The sequence below is a fragment of the Marmota flaviventris genome, chromosome 3 (genome assembly GCF_047511675.1).
Source record: "Marmota flaviventris isolate mMarFla1 chromosome 3, mMarFla1.hap1, whole genome shotgun sequence".
In the NCBI taxonomy this organism is placed as follows: domain Eukaryota; kingdom Metazoa; phylum Chordata; class Mammalia; order Rodentia; family Sciuridae; genus Marmota; species Marmota flaviventris.
In genome coordinates this window covers 71,727,648-71,747,699 of record NC_092500.1, presented here as the reverse complement: position 1 = coordinate 71,747,699, position 20,052 = coordinate 71,727,648, and the positions used below count along the sequence as shown (strand labels likewise).

Sequence of the window (20,052 nt, the reverse complement as noted above, 5' to 3'; positions counted from 1 at the left end):
GTGAGAGGCAATGAATCAAGCACACCTGGGTTTATATATGAAAAACCATATTAATTGATTTGTGTATATAACATTACAGATATCCATAAAGCAAAGCCTATGGCAACTGGAAAATGTGATAATTTCACATTTACCAATGGCTCACCAAGTACAATCTGATGCTTGAAGGCAAAATTTTATGTTTTATATTTAGTTTTCATTAGTACTACCATATAGCTTTTCTGTGCATTAAAAGTCAATTTTCAGAACCATAGGCATACCATTTTTTATGAGCAAAAAATTTATGAGATATTATCCTGAGGTGGCATGAAATTATTTTCTCATCATTTTTACCTCCTTCCCAAAGCCCACTGTTACTTTGTTTCCACATACACTAAGAATATTGTCTGTAATATTTCTAAGTATGACATATTTCATTAGATTTCTGATATACTACAGAGATACAATGTAAAACTTTGACCTCATAGTAACATTACACTTGTACTTTTTAATATTGGTCATACTGATAATTCTGTTTAAAATCAAATATAAAGAAGAACATTGAATAAAAGGATTACAATTTTATATTTATGAACACTATGCCATCTCTCAAACATAATTATGAGAAAAAGAACTAATCTTTGAAATGTGTGGATCATCATAAAATTATAAATTAAACACTTCATTGACATACAGAAAAGGAAGACTTCAAATAAAAGTTTGTTAGGTTGCTATAAAATGTGTGTATAATTACACCTAGAGATCTTTTCATGTGTTTCTGCTTTGCCTCAAGTAATGGACATAATATGAAACTTTAACCACTTAATGATATGTGCAGCCACAATATGTTAGTAGCATAAATCTTACCATTATGTAAGTTCCAAAGAAACATAAAAGATGTGTCTTTTTAGCAAGTTACAAGGATTGATAACTATCACTGATGGACCCTAAATCATCCCCAAATCTATTCTTTGCCATCAGAGTGTCTGAGCATGATGAAAATATCTTCATCTGAGAAAACCAAAGAATAAATACTTTTGGAAGATAATATTCATTGTTTGAAATATTATAAATTTAGAGCTTGATCTATGCATTGGCACTGAAAATTATAAGAGGTCTACAAACCATCTACAGTTAAATGTGCACCTCAACCTAGATATTTTGCAAACTTTGTTAATGTCTTGTATGATAAAAGTAGATTCATTGCCACTTCTTAATTTTGCAATGAAAATTAGACAGGATAACTTCCTAATGTGCTCCAAGAAGCAAAATATTCCAGAGAAAACTTCATTTCAAGGTGAGCTGCAGCATACCACTTTCATTACAGACACAATTTATCATCAAACAGAAATACATATTAGCAAGGCAGTTGGCTTTTAGGCAGGTAGATAACTGCAACATTAATAGCTCAGTGGTAGAATGCTTGCTTGGCATATGTGAGGCACTGGGTTTAATCCATAGCACCACATAAAAATAAAGAAATAAATATATTTTTTTTAAAAAGAAAAAGTCATGAGAAAATTTCACGTGGCAAGCAAAAACGTCTTTGCAGTTAGACTGACCTGGGACCAAACCTTTTTGGCACCAATTGTGCAGCATTGGGAAAACTACTTGACTGCTCTCTGAGCCTCAATTTACTCCCATACAAAATGAGAAAAAAAAAAATCTGTTATATATATTTACATGCGGCTTACAGTAGATTAAGTATTTTAAATGGATGGCACAGAGCAGATTTATAATAAATATTTGTTTGCTTAGTCTGAAATGAATATGAAAATATATCCAATCTCATAAATAAGACTTTTGTGAAGATTTCTCCATAATATAAATGGAGATAAAATGGAATATATCATGGGTTACTGATTTAATTTCATCTTGTCTCTTTCCTACTAGTAATCTGTTAGGTTCCGTGGTGGGGGAGCAATTCCTGTAATCACCATTGTATAAAACTGTAAAAGTAAGAACTTAATTTATTTTTTAACTTATTAATATCATATTTTTATATATTTTGAGAATATATGCTTTGCATCTAGTAAGCATTAAATAACCGTTGATTTAGTTCACTAATAATGTGATACCATTCATTGGGGAATTTGAATATGTTTTTGGGAACTTCTTTGAGAAATGTAGACCTCATATTGACTGTATAAGGGATTTATGAAGTCTACAGGCCACACTCACTGTGGCCACATCAGACTTTCCTGAATGGATTGTGTCAGTATGAAGATATGCCATTGCTGACATGCATGGAAGATTCTTTACCCCAGCTTGTAGTTCTGTTTTCCAAAAGGACTCAGGGTGATGGGATATCCCTCCCATAGGTGTTGAACAAGGAAAGCAATGCATGTTAGACTTTTGTTGGCCATTGACCTCTGGACTAACAATAATTTCAGAAAATTTTTCAATTCACTGAGGATATAACTCAGAAACAACAAAATATATTTTATTCTTTCCATCCCTCTAACCTGCACCAATATATCTTATTTCCTAGTCTTTGATTTCTTACTTGAGGGTGGATAATTTTTCTCTAGAGCTCAAAGGATGAACACTCTTGACCTAAAATTCATTGAAGGCAGACAAGGAAAATCTGACAGTTCAAATTCATTGCTCTAAAGGTTTTACTTTCTGTTACATGTTATCATTGAGTGGTCCAGGGGGTCACAAGCAGTGGGCTCTGAGGTTGTTCCAGAGCCTGAAGTCTTTACAAAGAAAGATGAAAATAGAAGGAAACCACACTGGGTACAGAGAAGTGAGGACCCAGCCTCTTGTTTCTAAAAGCCTGCTGTATTCAATAAATAGGGGCTCTTTTGCTTTTTCAGAAAAATTGCCATTTTGAGATCACAGATAATGATGGTCAGAATGTTTAACTACTGGCCAAAGCAGTAGTACCCAGTAGTCAGTACTGAATAGACACTGTCCACTAGAAATGGACAATAGCTGTAAACAACCAGTATGTCCATACTTGTGCAAATCAGTTTTAACACTGGTAATTGCAAAACTACTGAAAATATAAAAAAGAAATCATAGGTCTCAGACTTCCTTAGTCTATAAAACTCACTCTATTTTATACTAAGAAAATCATTTGAAACTAACCTAACCATGGTCTCTCCTGAATTACTGTCTATTTACACTATTCTCTCTTACAGCAGAGCTCCTAAAAGTTCTATATGTATTAGCTCTACTATTTTACATTTTTTTTTCATTTTTAATATTCATTATTTTCTTTAAATTATTTTTAAGTGATACATAAAAATGTGAAAATTGTACGTAGTAGTGAGGTCCCATGTAACAGTTGAATGCATGTACACATTGTGTGATCATATAAGTCATAAAAGTTTGAAATCATAAACATGTCTCAAACATTTATTACTTATTTTTAACAAAAACATTCCAAATATTTTTCTAGCTTTCTGAGATACATAACAGTTATACAGACATACAGACATAGTACAGTATTTTCTATAGTCACCCTGTGGTACAACCGCACACCAGAACTTCTTGTTTCTAACTGTAGCTTAATACCAGTCAATCATACTTTGCCCTTCCCTCCTTTCCCTCCATCCTCCCCAGCCTCTGGCAACTACCACTCTCTCACCTTGTATGAGATTAATGTTCTTAGATACATATATAAGTGAGATCAGGTGATACTTTCTTTCTAAGCTAGGCTCATTTCACTTATCTCCACTTCCATCCAAGTTGTCACAAATTACAGGATTTCATTCTTTTTATGGCTGAATAGTATTCCATTGTGTTTATGCAGCACAGTCTCTTCATCTGTTCATCAGCTGAGAACACTTGTGTTGTTCCCATTTCTTGGCTGTTGTGACTAGTGTTGCAATAAATATGAGAGTGCAGAAACCTGTTTGACATACTGATTGTATTTCCTTTGGATATATACCTAGGAGAGGGTCACTGGATCATATGGTGGTTCTATTTATAGTTTCTTGAGGAACCTCAAGATTGTTTTCCATAGTAGATATACTAATTTGCATTCTCCCCAACAGTGTACAAGAGTTTCTTTGTCTTCACATCCTCACCAGCACTTATTATCTTCTCTTTTTGATAATTGGCCCATCCTTACTGGAATAAGGTGATATTTCATTTTGGTTTTAACCTACATTTCTCTGAAAATTAGTGATGAACTTTTTTTTCTATATCTGTTGACCATTTATGCATCAACTTTTGAGAAATATCCATTTAGGTCTATTGCCCATTTTTTATTGAGTTACTTGCTTTTTTGCTATTGAGTTTTTTGAGTTCCTTATAAACTCTGAATATTAACCCCTTGTTAGATGAACAGTTTACATACTTTTACTCAAACATGAGTCATCTCTTCACTCTGATGATCATTTATTTTGCTAAACACAAGCTATTTAGTTTGATATAATTCCCTTTGTCTATGTTCACTTTTGTTTCCTGTGTTTTTAGGGTATCTTTTAAAAAGAAAAAAAATCCTTTCCCATTCCAATGTTCTGAAATGTTTTTGCTAGGTTTTCTTCTAGTAGTTTCATGGTTTGGGGTCTTATGTCAGTCTTTAATCCATTTTAAGTTGATTTTCATAACTGGTGAGAGATAGGGCTCCGGTGTCATCTTGTGACTGTTTCTACTCATTTTCCCCAGCACCATCTATTAAAAGGCTGTCCTTTCTCCAGTTGACTATACATCTCATTTCATTTTCTTTTGAATCAACTCCAATTGTGTTTTTGTCCTTCACTTGTGCTTCTTCTGGAGCACAGAGGTGTTGTCAAGAACAACAACCCTCATACTGTCAAATCTCATGGCTAATATTCAGTCCTATTCTTCTTCAAACCTTCAGCTACATTTGACATAGTTATCACTCCTTCTTGCTTGAAACATTTTTTTTTTTAAATCCTGGCTTCTAGGACATGACTGTTCTTTTCAGGTTACTTTGCTGGTTCCTTTTAAAGATTCTAAATGCTGAAGTGTCTTACTATTAGGCTTCTGGACCTCTACTTTTGGCTTTGTATACTCCCTTTCTATGTAATTTTATCCAATTCTGTGACCTTATATCAATAGATACACTGGTGACTCCACATCTGTGTTTCTAGGCTCAGCCTCTTCCCTAAGCTTCCCAACCGCCTACATGATACTTCAACTTGGATGCTGGGTTAGTACCTTTCTGCTGCTGTAATAGAATGCCATAGACTTGGTAATTTATAAGCAATAGAAGTTCATTTGACTCATTGTTTTAGTCAGCTTTTTTTTGCTTCTGTGGCAAAAAAAAAATAACAAGAACAGTTTTAGAGGAGGAAAAGTTTATTTGTGAGCTCACAGTTTCAGAGGTCTCATTCCAGAGACAGCTGACTCCATTCCTCATGGCTCAAAGTGATGCAGAACATCATGGCATAAGAGAGTGCCAAAGGGAAACAGCTCACATGATGATCGGGAGGCAGAGAGACTCCACTCACCAGATACAACATATATATCCCAAAGGCATACCCCTCAATGACCCACTTCCTCCAGCCACACATAACCCACCTTCTCTAGTTATACACTACCCACCTTCAGTTACCACTCGGATAATCTGTCAGGGGATTAATTCACTGATTGGGTTAAGGCTTCCATAACTCAATCATTTTTCCTCTACACTTTCCTGCATTGTCTCACACATGAGCTTTTGGGGGACACCTCACATCCAAACCATAATACTCATGTTTCTAGAAAGTTTAAGAACATGGCACCAGCATCTGGGATGGGTCTTTGTGCTTCATCATAACGTGACAAAAGGGCAAGCAGGCACATAATAATGACATTACTCCGTTGATCACTTTTTATAGGCCCCATCTCTTCATACTGTCACAATGACAATTAAATCTCAGCATGAGTTTTGGAGGAGAGATTCAAACTGTGACAGTTATCTATTTAGTTTTTCATATCAGCGTATTCTGAGTAGCTCTCTGAATTTCTTACCCACTTCCCCATTTTCTGAAAGTGGATTCGTCCCCCAATCTTCTCCTTGCCAATAAATGCTATTACCATTTACCAGCTGCTCCAACCAGTTGTAATAACTTCAAAATGCATCTTGACCTGACCATCTGGTTGCCCGTGTTTTATCCACCTCACTTCACACCTGAACTTCTGCTGCAGTCTCCTGGGTGGACTTTATTCCTCCCACCACTCTCCACATCACCCACATTCCCATAACCACTCTGGTTTTCCTGCTTCTTGAACACAAAAAGGTCCCATCCTGCATACTTCAGGGCCTTTGTGCTCGCTTTTCCTTATAGTTGATATTATCCTCCTCCAGAGGAGTTTTACAGTGCTTTCTCTTCATATGAACCAGTACTCGGTAGAAAGATGGTGCTTAGATACATTTACTTTTGACCATCCAAGTAGCACCCATGACATCTCACTATTTTCCATCCCTTTCCCTCCTCACTTCAGAACACTTATCATTGTTTGACAACATATTATGTCCTCATTTGCTAAAAGACTAGTCTGTGTTCCCAAATAGAATATATGCTCCATTAGAAAATCCTGAAAAAATAATAGAAATGAAACCACTATAAGGAACTTTAAAGGCCATTTTTTTTCTACCACCCATCTGACATTAAGATCAACTTCATACTCTTTCCATTGTTTGTGAGGTGAGCATTTATATATTGAATCACATTTTCCCACTGATATCCATTATCATTATTTTTTCATGGAGAAAAATGACCTCAATATTACATAAAGAATTTATGAAGGACAATAATATCTACTCTTTTGACAGTATTCATTAATTTTCCTAAGTAGCCCATAGAAGAAATTAGTCATTCAGACAATTGAATGTGACCATTGCTGGCAGCATATGTAAAGCCAGAACAGACACTAGAGCAGTGGCATTTTGTACCAAATATGCAAATATAATAAAGCACAGAATAAGAAGGAAATACATATTATTTTGCTATAGCCCGTGTCTGAAAAAGAACACAAAAAATGTGTTGTTTAATAACTTTCTTTAACTAGATTTCATTCTTTCCTTATAGGAGGAATTCTTTTTTGAGTAAAATACATGTCACTTTATTATATAGTTAACATTTGTTCTTCTTAAAAAGTACTGAGTAGATCAGTTGGAAGACTATGTAAAATGACCCAGTGCACAGCATTTCTTCAGACTCTGCACTAACTTTAAGTTATCAGCCACTCTTCATAGCCAAAGGCTTCCTCCCTCCCCGTTTCATGGGAGTCTTTAAGATGTTGAACACTCTTACCTTCTGTACTGGTGAACTGTGGTGCCCTAGTAAGGGATATTGATTTTCCATTATTCCTGGATGCCACATGATGCATTTCCATTAGTTGTAAACACTTATAAGAATGACTTTTATTTTGTCCTTCATCACATCAGTCTGTGAGGGCAGGACATCTGTACATGAGGCTCAGTGCATTTCATTAGACACATTTCCATTTTGGTGCTCAAAGGAATGATGCTTTCAGATGTCTAGATGTAATGGAACTTCTTTTTAAAAACCCACTGATACCTTGCCACAGCCTTTAGGCAAGTTCTCTAAAAAGTAATAGACTATATTTAGTTTTCAGACCTGCTCTGGGGTTGACATGTTTTTTTATATAGGCACTAGACTAATATTTATATCTCACTGGTAAATGTCTTCAAAATTAGCCAGAATTTATATTGTCTTTTGTGAGTTAAAAAAACAATAATGACGAAGAAAAGATATGACACTAAAAAGTAAGCCCCTAATATAAATTACATTTTAGACCACAATAATATTGAGGGTTCTTTAGGATACACAGAAATATGTAAAAGAGTCAAGTTCTTTACAATTTGAGTAAAGATTTGCAGTTCAGCATGGATTTGTTTTAGTGATGAATGAGGTCTGCCATCTCTACTACTAGTTGACAAAAGCCTACTTCAACCAGAAACCCAAGACTTTTCCCCCAAAGGTTTTAAATCCTTTATGTAGCCTATTTGCCTTCTAAAAGAAAACTACAAAAGGTTATATAATGCATTTGATCTTCAGGGGAAAAACAAAACAGTGAATATCAAGAGAAAATCAGAATACAACATATGAGAAAAGGGTCAATGTCAAAGGACATCAAAAAGTGTCCTGAAACCTCTATTGTGAACACCAGATTCTGTCTTGCATTCCACTTTGCCTTAACACTTCTCCTACTGTCATCACTGTGTGAAGCTATTCCTTCACCCTTTCCAAACCACATGCTCCTTTATATTCTCATTCCTGTTCTCCAACTTGTTTGCACATTATCTCATGAGCTCCTTTGCAAATGGCAATTCAAAAGGGGACCCCTTTTCAGTCCCCCAACACACATTTTTTGCTGTTTTTTTTTTAATTAATTATTTATATATGACAGTGGAATGCACTATAATTCTTATTACACATACAGAACACAATTTTTCATATCTCTGGTTGTATACAAAGTATAGTAACCAACTTCCCAAACATTTACTAGCTCAGCTCACGATATTTACACTTGACCTTCACTCCCTTCTTTCTTTTGTGATCTTTGGCTAATGGCTTAGACTTTTTGTTGCTCTCCATACAATTCCGGTATACCTGGTGAATAAAGAAAAAAAATAAGACAACAAATTTCTTTATAATAATTAATCTTAGGTGATGTGTAACATTTATTTACAAAAACAAGTTTTTATTGTGCTGTTTCTGTTTAACTACATCCATCTGTGTTTCCATTTGCATGAAACCCAAAATGGATTGTTGTATAACTTTCAGAGCACTCCATTCATCAATTAGCAAATATTTGAGTTCTTACTCTATGCTGAACCCTATTTCAGGTATGGGAAACACAGCAGTGGACCAAACAGGAAAAAAATTCCTCTTAGCTCCCTAGAGCTTACATTCCAGTGGGGGAGACAGGCAATAAACAAATAAATAACAAAACCAACTGTATGTCAGAGCTTCCAAGGATTAATTCAACTGAATGATACTATGGCAACTTTGCCAATTAGAAGAAGCACAGAGTTTCTGAAAGAAACCAGGCACTCTAGTTGCTTAATAAGAAACAAAAATATCACCCAAAGCATAAGTACAATTCTTCAGGCCACCACTGCTCACTGTCATCTAAAATCCTGTTGCTAGGACACTGCTAAGCATGGAAAAGCTAAGGATACTTTACAAGCTGGGAAGATCTTTGGCAAAATGTTCTGATATTCAGGGATCTAAATTCAGCTCTAGAGAATGGTGAAATAGAGATTAACAAAGAAGGAAAGAAAAATATCTGTAAAGTTGGCTTTTGAAATAATTTGAAATTTAATAATCTAATATCTATAAAGAGGAGATAAATAAATTATTACATTGAAAAATGCTGATATTTTTAGTAACATTTAATAATCTATTGTCAATTCAATTCTAAAGAGTTTCCAGCTTTTCATTAAAATCTAATTTCTTTCTTAATTTCCTCAAAAAACAGGTGGCTAATCTTTAACCCAGAAAATATAACTTCTGTTCTGATACGATGGCTCTAGTTTTGCAGGATAGAGTAATCAGTGTTATTACATTTTTATCGTCAAACACTTCCCTAAATAGAAATGAGGTCTCTTCATTTGATTTGGGAAATTGAATGCTAGTCAGGGAATTCAAAACAGTGTTGGTTTCAAGCTCGAGTTCCTCTGAATAGTACCAAGTTCTTTTCCTTGACCCTGAGGCATGGATCGTAATGAGAAAGCACTGGGAAATGATGAATCCAGGATGTCCTGAGACTAGCTTGCTTACGTACTTAACATTGTCCTGAAATTCTGTCCAAATGTGGGCCATGAATAATAGGGATCAGTAGCTGCTTTTTATTGCCATAGGCAGAAGTAAACCATAGTATGTAAGAAATAAGATTGGATATATATCATGACACTGCTCATTTATTTTTATATGGAAATATGCCCATCTGAATGAAAATTAACTGTTTCTCCTATATGAGGCAGATGCAAGGCTAGTGGTCTGTTCACACTGTGGATATCATCACGAACTGATGAGAACCAGAATAGCATAATACCATGTGCCTAGATAATTCTCACACCACTGAACCACAAATCTGATAGACTTCTGCCAGTTATTGCTGGATTTAATAGCAGAGAACAGTAAGAAGGCTTTGAGTTACCAAACACTGATAACACTTTTTGAAGAACAAAATTAATGAACATTTCATAATGTGCATTTCCAAGATGTGCCTATCTACCGTGAGTTTAGTAACTGAACACATCTTGCTTATTATTCTCTTAATAAGTACTTTATCTTGTGTTCAAAATATGCAGTTTTACATTCATGCAGAAGGAAAGGAAACCATGATTCTCATAACATACACATATTTAACATGTGTATAAAACTGGCTATGCACCCATATTCATGATGCCAAGACAGTCTCAGTATTTGCTGTAAATCACCCATTGGTCAAACCATCCGCCTCTTGGCAGTCTGATAAAAGCCAACAGTCCCTGGGACAGCTGCTCCATGGAGAAAGAGTTAAAGCTGGTCTTCCTGTTCACATTAGGGTCAGATAAATGGCAGCCCTTTGGGGTTGGGGAGAGAAATTTTAAAACCCATATGACATTGGTTCTTAGAGATATGTAGATGATCATTGGTGCTTCTCATTCAGAACACAAAGCAGGTAAAAATAATTCCATTTGCAAATTAAAAACAGAAAATAATGTTACTTTTCATGGTTAATGACAGCCTGGCCTGGTGGAAAGTATGGGTTCTTTGGAACCAGTTAAAACTTGGGCTCTGCTGCATGACCCTTTTTTCCACTTTGGACAAATAACTTCTCTGAGGCAAATCTCCATCTGTGGATGGATGTTTTAATTAATTTATGATAGTTATTTCATAATGAATACATATATCGAAACATCACATTGTGACTTTAATTAAGTACATATAATTTTTATTTGTACACTATACCTCAATAAAACTGGAGAAATGTGTCAATAATAACAAGTTTTCAGGATTATTTTGAATGTATGTGCAGATAGATAAATAGATGAGGTATTTAAATTCACACACAGAGAGACAATAAGAGCATACATCCTAGGATGATATTAGAACATTGCAAGTACTCAATAATTTATAACACAAATGTCCATGGTTTCCTCAGCCTTTAATTACACATGTTGCTGGCTCACTCTCCTACATGCATAGAAGTCCTCTCTGAATCATTTAAATCTCCCACAGTTATTTCTGGAGGTCACTGTGACTCACATTGCACCAGGAAACATTAAAGTCTTTTCTGTCTTCCTCATGAGGCCACGCCTATATGCCTTTGAGGGAGGTGCTCCCCCTTTTTTCCTGACCTGGGTAGGTCTCTGCTCTGGCCAAATCCCAGCCAGAGGTGTGGTGGTGGGGAGTGCTATGCAAGGGATGAAGGCAAAAAGATAATTCTCTTTCTTTTCCTTTAGATCTTAAAGCCGACACTTCATTAAAGCCACCAACATGTGACCCTTAGAAAACAGATCCAGCTTCCTCTGCTTTACTCTTAGAATAAACCTGACCTTGGAATCATTCGAGGAAATCAACTATGCATGTTGGCCATTTCCATGACTTTCCCCTGTGTGCCAATTGCTGTTCAGGCATCACCTCATCCTCCCCCCAAAAACTGTGATGTGGATATTTTCAAGAGCAATCTGTACATGAAGAGACTGAAATCTAGGAAGGCTCAGAAGACCATCCTCCTCCTTTTTCTGCCTTCTTTCAATAAATAACCGACATTTTATTAACCTCATACATCCATTTTCCATTAAGATGAGCTCAAAATGTTCTGAAAAAATGGTAGCAGTTCTTTCCATCCCACCCCAAGTCAATTTAGGCCAGAGTTTACACTGATTCAAGAATAATAAATTTGAAGAGCTACGTAGAGTAGGAATTGAATTGTAATAACTGGAGTAGTTGAGGAAGAGATTGGAGACAGGGAGTTGAGGGATTAAAAGTTTTGACAAAGCAAAACATGATTATTATAAAAATAAAATAGAAGGAGTGGATCTGGAAGACTTTATGAATAAGACATCATCTTTTTGCTTATGATTTTTAAGAAAAAAATTTTTATATGGCACCACCTCTTTTTCTCATATCTCAACCCCCAACCCCTGCCACTGACTCCCTTCCCTGATCATCTTTTAAGAATCCCAAAAGTCATCATCCACATAAACATCAAGACTTCTTCTTCTCCCTTTTCCCTCTACTCCCCATTTCCTTAACTCTTCTTTCTATCTCCAAGTACAGGTGGGAAATAATTGAGAAACCACTTTTTAGTGAATGGAATTTTGATCGCAGTTCACATGAAATCTCCAGAGATTGCTTTCAAACCAAAACCAATTTCACACCCAGTAGAAAAGTTCAGTTTCACAAAAGGAAAAACCAAATGGGAGCATCCAAGAAATGTCTTTCTAAAAAGAAGCCAATTCTAAATACAATGGCCCAATTACTACCAGGAAATATTCTTTTCCTTAAGCCAAGAAATAAAAAGAGAATTGCTGTATCGATGATAAGGTGTCATTTATCCAGGGCAAGTGAAAGATATTCTAGTTACAAGTCATTTTCTTTTCCAAGCATATGTTTTCATCAGTTATATTTTAACAAAGGCCTAAATTTAATATCAATTTTCTTGCAAGTAGCACAGAAAGAGCAAAAGATGGTATTAGTGAGGGAAAAAGGAAAGGCAAATGCTACACTACAGCCTTACCAGTAGTTAACAGCTACCATTACCAATTCAGTTTTTGCTAATGTTTCAGATCAAAATATTCCAAATTCATTCAGCTTTAGTGCTTTGGATTTTCTAAACTTTCCAAATGACATGTCTATTTGCTGATGGTATCTGAAAAATAAGGGGAGGCGAGACCAATATGAGATTCATTCACACACACACACACACACACACACACACACACTGATAGAAAAGATATGATGCATTATTTCATCTTTTTTCTTTGTGTACTTTTTTCATATTGTCAGTTTGAAATGATTCCCAGATGAGGAACCTACTAGATACTGAAGGCTTTACTCTACTCACACAGCCTCCTTCCCTCCAGCCTTATTCTTCTTTAGTCAGTGTGCTCAACAGACAGAGGAGTGGAATGGACATGGAAACTCCTAAAAAGTTCAGGCAGTCCTATTTGCAAACTTCTGTCAGCTACATAGGTAGAAGTCTTGGATAAATTTAACTGTTTTACATTGAGCTAATGGATTGAAATTTCAAATTAATATTTTGTTCAAGACTTTCATATTTAAGTTGGTTAAAATATTAATTAGATATAGCACTGATGATTTCATGAAAATTTAGTAATTAAAGCAGAATTGTGTGTATTAATGCCTGTGAATCCATCTCAAATGTTTTTTCAGATTTAATGTATTGTTTCTTTATATACTCATCATGAACTTTAATTTGGTGCCTTTCTCTAAAAACCAAGAGCAGGTGAGACACAAAATAACTAATGTCAGTGTGGGAATTAGTTCCCTGTTGGTCTCTAGTGCCACCGTGTCAGGTCCTCCATCTTTTGGCTCAAATTGATCTGAATTCCAAGAAATCCGGACAGGAATATTTGATACTGTATATTCTGAACAGCTGCTAGCAGAGATGATTAATAAAGCCCCCTGGTATAAGTTGAAGAATTTGGTTAAGTGAATGAAATCCTCTTTACTTTGTCCTCTTCTACAACACATGTTATTAGAGGTTCATATTTTTGAAAAATAACAAAACAAAATATAACATATTTATTTCAAATTTATTAAATACAGATCACTTCCTTTCTCTAAAAATGTAAGATCAGTTCTCCAGAATGCAAGAGATAAACATATATAGATGTAAATCATTTCTGTGTTAGTTTCTTATGACTACATTAAAGAGAAAAATCTAAGGATCTAAGTTATGACTTAATTTTGATTTTGAATGCATACTGCTACCTAATGTACATAAAATAACCATCACAGAATGAAATTGATGCATCCAACAGCTGTCTGCATTTAAATGATTATAAAATGAATACTTTTAAGAAGTCAGTTTGGGACGTTTTTGCTACTTGGAAATGAAACAAATCACAAATATGATTTTATGTTGATTTTCTCTGACAGGACTGGGAATTCCCCCACTTCATGGGAGATGTCGATGTAAACCTCCCTGGGTTGCACACTCCTCACATGCAGTTCAAGATCCCTTTCTTCCAGAAGATCTTCAAGGAGGAATACCGCATTCACATAACAGGTATGCTATATAACTGAACACCATTCGATTATCTGCTATCCAGTGTTTGCTCTAAACAAGCAAACCAAAACATTTGAGAGGCACCAATTCAATTTTCTCTCTCAAAGGTGGTTCGTGTTGGCTGGGGACTGAGCACCATCAATCTGAGACTTAGGCTACTAATAGCCTTGACAATTTTAGTGTTAACATCCAACAGGTAGATGATGATAAAAATAATAGGGAAGATGTTTAAGACTTACCTGTTGTTTAACCACCTTGGCCTGAAAAATAAACATGTCACCTCTACTTATGTTCCAATTGTGGTAACTAGCAGATATTCCTTCTTGGAATCAAAGTGAACCAGGGGCGCACAGACCCCTGCTGGGTTGCCCCTCGTAGCATTCCAGTGTATGATTATGGAAGGGGGAGGACACATCTTTGAAACAGATAACACTTCTGCCATTCTCCATGTACCACACGGCTTTGATCTTGCTCATTGGGTATTTCTTTTCTCACAATGTGTGGTATACATTTTCAACATTAAAACTTCTTCATTTTCTACTGAGATCAAGACAATGGAATTCCAAATGCTCCAATCAGTTCATATGCCATTATGGAGTTAGGACACTTACCCGTTCATTTTGTTAAACCTACTTCTGTTTCTGAACATGGGTTTGTCTTAAGTGATTCTTTTGTAGACCCCAGAGTATTTCATTTTCAAATATTTCCTGCTTTTGAAATGACTAAAATATGATCTGTTGTAATGTTCTTTCATGAAATTTTAGTCATTCTCATCTGAAAAAAAAAAAAGGCTTCCTGGAGTTACATTTTATACTTCTTTTTCTTTATAACAAGAAGCAGACAGCTGAATTATCACAGATAAATTGGCATTAGCTCCCAAGCTGTTCAAATGCAGGGAATGAAGGCACATGTGTTTTAAGGACAATGGCCTAAGATCCCACACCTGCTATAATAAAAATTGCTGAAGAAATCTGTGCTTACACTACCGTCTGTGCTGCTGAATAAAAATAGCCCAAGCACAGAAAACCTTAACATCTGAACACTGCAGAAAACCTTTGCTTCCCAGCTTGGAGGCTGTTTTTTCCTTTGAGCGTGAGGCGACCTTCCTAAATTGGAGAATGAGCTCATGAATAAGGAAGATGCAGCAGGTTTCTTTTCCTATTCAAAATGAATGAGTCCCATCTATTAAATTCACTGGGTAAATCAATCAATTTGAGTTCAGGTCACATAGTGTGGTTTCTGAGTCCCCACTTAATCTCTGCAGCATGCTACCCTCTCGGACTTCTAAAACAGCTATCGTACACATGGCATCAGCATATCCCTTTGGGTGGGCTTTTGCCTGGACCATCTGTTCTAGCTACTAGCTCTTGTCCCAGGCTATCACTGTGCTAATATTGTCTCTGACTATCAGAATGCCTGTCAAAAATATACTGCTTAAGTGCAGAACATTGGTTTAAGGCAATAAAAAAAAAATTGAAGAACACATTAGTTAAAAAAAATTGAGCTGTTAAAAATATTTAATTTAGGGCTATTTTACATGACTTTGTTATTATATACACTGTCCTTTATTGAAGGAAGAAGATTCAGGATTTGTAATAAGCAATGTTTACACAATTTGAATACTTTTTCTTGAAAAGATGAATACAAAAGTATATTAGAAAATTATCTGAAGTGCCTTGGAAGGGAGCCATGCACACAGGACTCCCTGAAACTCCAGTGTCATTGACATTAAAGTAAAGTCCACACTACATTTAGAGAAAAGCAGACACGTGACTTGAAACTCTTGCCCCTTCCCACCCCCTGTATTATTTTCTAAAAGCTGTACAGGAAGAAAAACTACTTAAATTTTTGTAATGAAGATTGCATGTAAATAAGATTTTTCAGAAGGTGGGAACATAGCCACATCACTGGAGGAACCTTATATGGATCATTGGGCTCCATCTCTAATGGGTCTGACCTAGAAGGTCTGGGAAAGGGCAAGGGAATGAGATTTCCCCAGGTGACATTGATGATTTAGAAGTGCTCCTCTTTGATGGAGAAGCTGCAGATGACTCCAGAATGTCTCCATGAAATTGGCCATGAAAATAATTATTACTTGGATCTACTGGGAAGGCCTTTGAGGATTCTGGTGTTTAAATTCAAAATAAAGTAGGGGAGGGGAGGGCTTTGCCATTAAGAATTCTCCCATTAACTCTGATTTGTGATAAATCCAATTTGTTCACATGCCTCCACAGACCCATTGTTAAAATACCTGGGAAAATGGCTACAAGTTTGAGGCTGAAGAAAGAGCTCTTCCCCTCTCATTGTGCTCTGTTTCTATTACTACCTCTTTTCTGTTAATCAACTGAAGAAGCTGGCAAGGTGCAGAGATTACTATGGAAAAGCATCTAATCCTGAAGGGCCTTCTACTTTATCTCACCTTATAAGACAATTGTTTCTGGGGGGAAAGCTTAGATAAAATTTCCAAAATACTGTGCTTTGTCATGTATTTTAATATTCTCCATAATTAGATGGAAAAATTTCTTGCAAGATTCCATGTGAACTGCAAATGCTTACTTGTTGACCAGCTGCCCCAACATTTGCTTTGTTTTTAAAGGACACTTCAGTACTTTCCTTGAGAAGCAAATATACTTATCACACTGGGGTGGTGACTAAGCATGAAGCCCTCTATATTCATCATGGAACTCAAACTTTAAAGTATGCTAGAATCACCTGGAGACGTTAAAAAAGAAATCCATCAGTCGTACATACACCCAGGATTTAATGCCTGTGGTATGGGGGCAGGGCCTTGAATTCATCGTTCTCTCAACAACATGTGATAACGGGGCAGGCAGCCAGAGGAGTACTCTTAGAGAAATTCTGCTGCTGAGAAACATTTCTATAGGCAGAATTCATCTAATCTCAGCTTTTATTCATTTTCATATGCAATTGTTAAAACCAAAATGCAAATTCAATAGAATAGCCGGTAAGAAAGGCATATGGCAGAGTCCTTCCTTCCAGGAGCTGGAAAGTTCAGAGCTGAACCAACCGAAATTGTCTCAAAGTGGAGAATGATCAGGGAAAGGTGCTAGTCTGGGTGTTCACAGAAGAAGCAGGGGCCAGGGATAGAAAGGAACCCTGAGGGCTCCTAGATGCCTTCCCCCATTGCTTCATTTTTTTTTCTTTTTTTTTATTGGTTGTTCAAAACATTACAAAGCTCATGATATATCATCTTTCATACATTTGACTCAATTGGATTATGAACTCCCATTTTTACCCCAAATACAAATTGCAGAATCACATCAGTTACACACTCACGTTTTTACATAATGGCATGTTAGTGACTGTTGTATTCTGCTACCTTTCCTATCCCCTACTATCCCCCCTCCCCTCCCCTCCCATCTTCCCTCTCTACCTCATCTGCTGTTGTTTAATTCTCTATCTCCCTGTGTTTATACTGCACTCGAAGAGCCAGGGCAAAGACAGCCAAGGGTCTTCCAGAGTCAGAGGCGGCCCCACCTTGGCCCCAGCTGCCACGTTTCTATGACCTAGACAAGGCATTCAGCACATTCTGAAGCAACTGAGGGTAAAGGTTTGATGCATGTGCTGCAGCTCTGTACTTATTGGTGGTGTGGCCCTCCTTCATCAAGTTCCTTAACTTCTCAGAGGCTCAGTTTCTTATCTCCTAAATGGGAACAGTTCTGAGAATTAATGTACAAGTGCAAGCCCCTTAAAACATCGCCTGCCCTGTAGTAAGCTTTCTCTATTTTTTACCTAAAGTTTTTCCTTTCATTCATGCAGAGCTTGTGTTTCCTATTTAATTCGAAACATTGGGTAGCCTGAGAAAGCGTTCTCTTACCATTTATCCACTATTCTGAGTGCTCTGCTGTTACCTCAGAGTCCTCAGGCAGAAGAAAGCTGGAATGGAAAATGCTCTCTCCCGGCGCAATGCTCTATGCAGAGGGTTATCTGACACTGATGAGTTCCCATTGACATTTTAAAAGCATTTAGGATTTGAGTATTTTTTAATCCTGATTCCAAGCTAGCTTTATTTATGCATGTCAGAAATAACTTGAATTGTTGCATCTGTTTAGCTCATCTGGATCCCCCTTGACAGATGGTTTGCTGCAGTATGTATGAGCTTTCATTTTATAAGCTGGGCTACAGCTTATAAAAATAAATCATCTTTATCCAAGGGTGTGTTAAAACATTTTTTCTTGGAATTTTGACTTCAGCTAACAAAGGGATAAGTGATTAGTGATTCATCACATTGGTACTTTTAGCCCAAGTCCATTGTTCTTCTCTTAAAGAATAATGCTAAAAGCGACTGCATAATTATCCCCTCTGCCCTCTTCCCTTTTACCTAAAAGGTGAGTGCAGAGATGGATTTAAAAAATGTGATGCACTAAACCTCTGGAGGCGAGAGAGGAATGGCCTCTCAATTCAGTCTCAGAAACTCCTCTGAGTCCTATTAATGCCAATCCCGGTGGAAACTCTGCCATCTGTCATCCCAGCTAGACAAAGGAAGTGTCCCATCGGTGGCCATCATCTGAGTAAATTAGGAGGGGTTTGAGGGAAAGGCCAGAAGGAAGGCCTGTGCAGCCACGAGAAGAGTTCTCACTGTTGGCACAATGATGCCCCCGGGAACCCTTTCGGCAAAAATGGAAAATGTAGAAGTAAACAAGCTTCCACAGCGTCTGTGTTCCACTTCAGTTTCCTGAGTGGTGTGAGGGCACAGGTGCTCAACAACAGCGAGGATGTGCAAACTAATGAATAAAAGCCCTTCATTTTATTTCCATAGGTGTGTGATTTCTGGAAAATGAGCTCCCAGAGATTGTTTTCTTAAAGAGTTCTCCTATGGCAATCAGCTGAGGGGTAGTGCCGGGGAGGGTCAGGATTCTAGTCCATTCAGCAAAAGATTCTGACAAGATCAGCAAGGGACTTGTTATAGGGAAATATGATACATCCTGTCCACAATGACGGTCCCCAAAGATCACAAATTTTCCAGAGTACATGAAGACCTCTTGCTCGTCTCTCAATGGGGAATTTTTCCAAATCTCTCCTGAAGCTATTTTCATTTTCAATGCGTTTGTACAGTTCTGGAAGTTAACTATGTTTACTTTTATAGGAAGCAACAATTCCTTTTATTCATACAAAACTTGTCTTCAGGGCTCTGGTTGCTTTGCCCCATAGCCTGTGAGTCCTTGCTGGACCTGAGTTAGTCTGCCCAACTCAAGCTGAGCATCCTGTCTTCATTCATGCATTTTTGCAATAAAACTCACATCCCCTTCAGGAATGTCTTCACAGCCAGAGAAAAGGACTTAGAATAGAGAATAAATCATAATTTTAGAGATATGAATATTTTGCTTTTCCCAATTTTCCAGATTATATCCAATTTAGGCATATCTGGTCGTCACCACATGATTGCAACATATGCATTTGACTCAAAACACTAAGACTTCATTCTTTGTATTTTTCTGGGCACATTGTCTCAGAATATATATGTTGGTTAACGGACATTTTCTGAGTTAATGTGTGTCAAAAACCAGGCTAGGATCCAGAGAACAGAGAAATGAGCATGACACCATTCCCATGATACATTTTCAAGAAAGTCATAGGCTAATGGCCATCTAATTCAGTACACCCGCATGGCCTCTTCTTTTTATTTTTATTATCACAAAGTGATCTACCAAGTACTACCTGTACTTGTCATATTGAATTACTTCTGAAAGGAATAGTCTCCCACTTAGGAAGTTAGTAATGACAAGAGAGGCACTTTAAGAAGCTTTATCAATTTGCTTTTAAGTCTTAAGAAGGTACTTTACTAACTCAATTATTATTAATTCATAAATTAGTAAGTAAATATCTTCAGTTTACTAAATGGTCTCTTCATGACCTAAGTCCTTAAGTGGTTTC

At 36.6% G+C, this 20,052-nt stretch overlaps 1 protein-coding gene across 1 annotated transcript in view; it reads left to right on the top strand.

Annotated features, from left to right (window-relative positions):
• Positions 1-20,052, top strand: part of Tmem117 (transmembrane protein 117) — a 484,704-nt gene that overhangs the window by 458,758 nt on the left and 5,894 nt on the right. Inside the window, exon 7 of the mRNA XM_027934218.3 lies at positions 14,028-14,157. Within this exon, the coding sequence (XP_027790019.2) occupies positions 14,028-14,157 (130 nt within the window). The remainder of the gene's footprint in view (positions 1-14,027; positions 14,158-20,052) is intronic.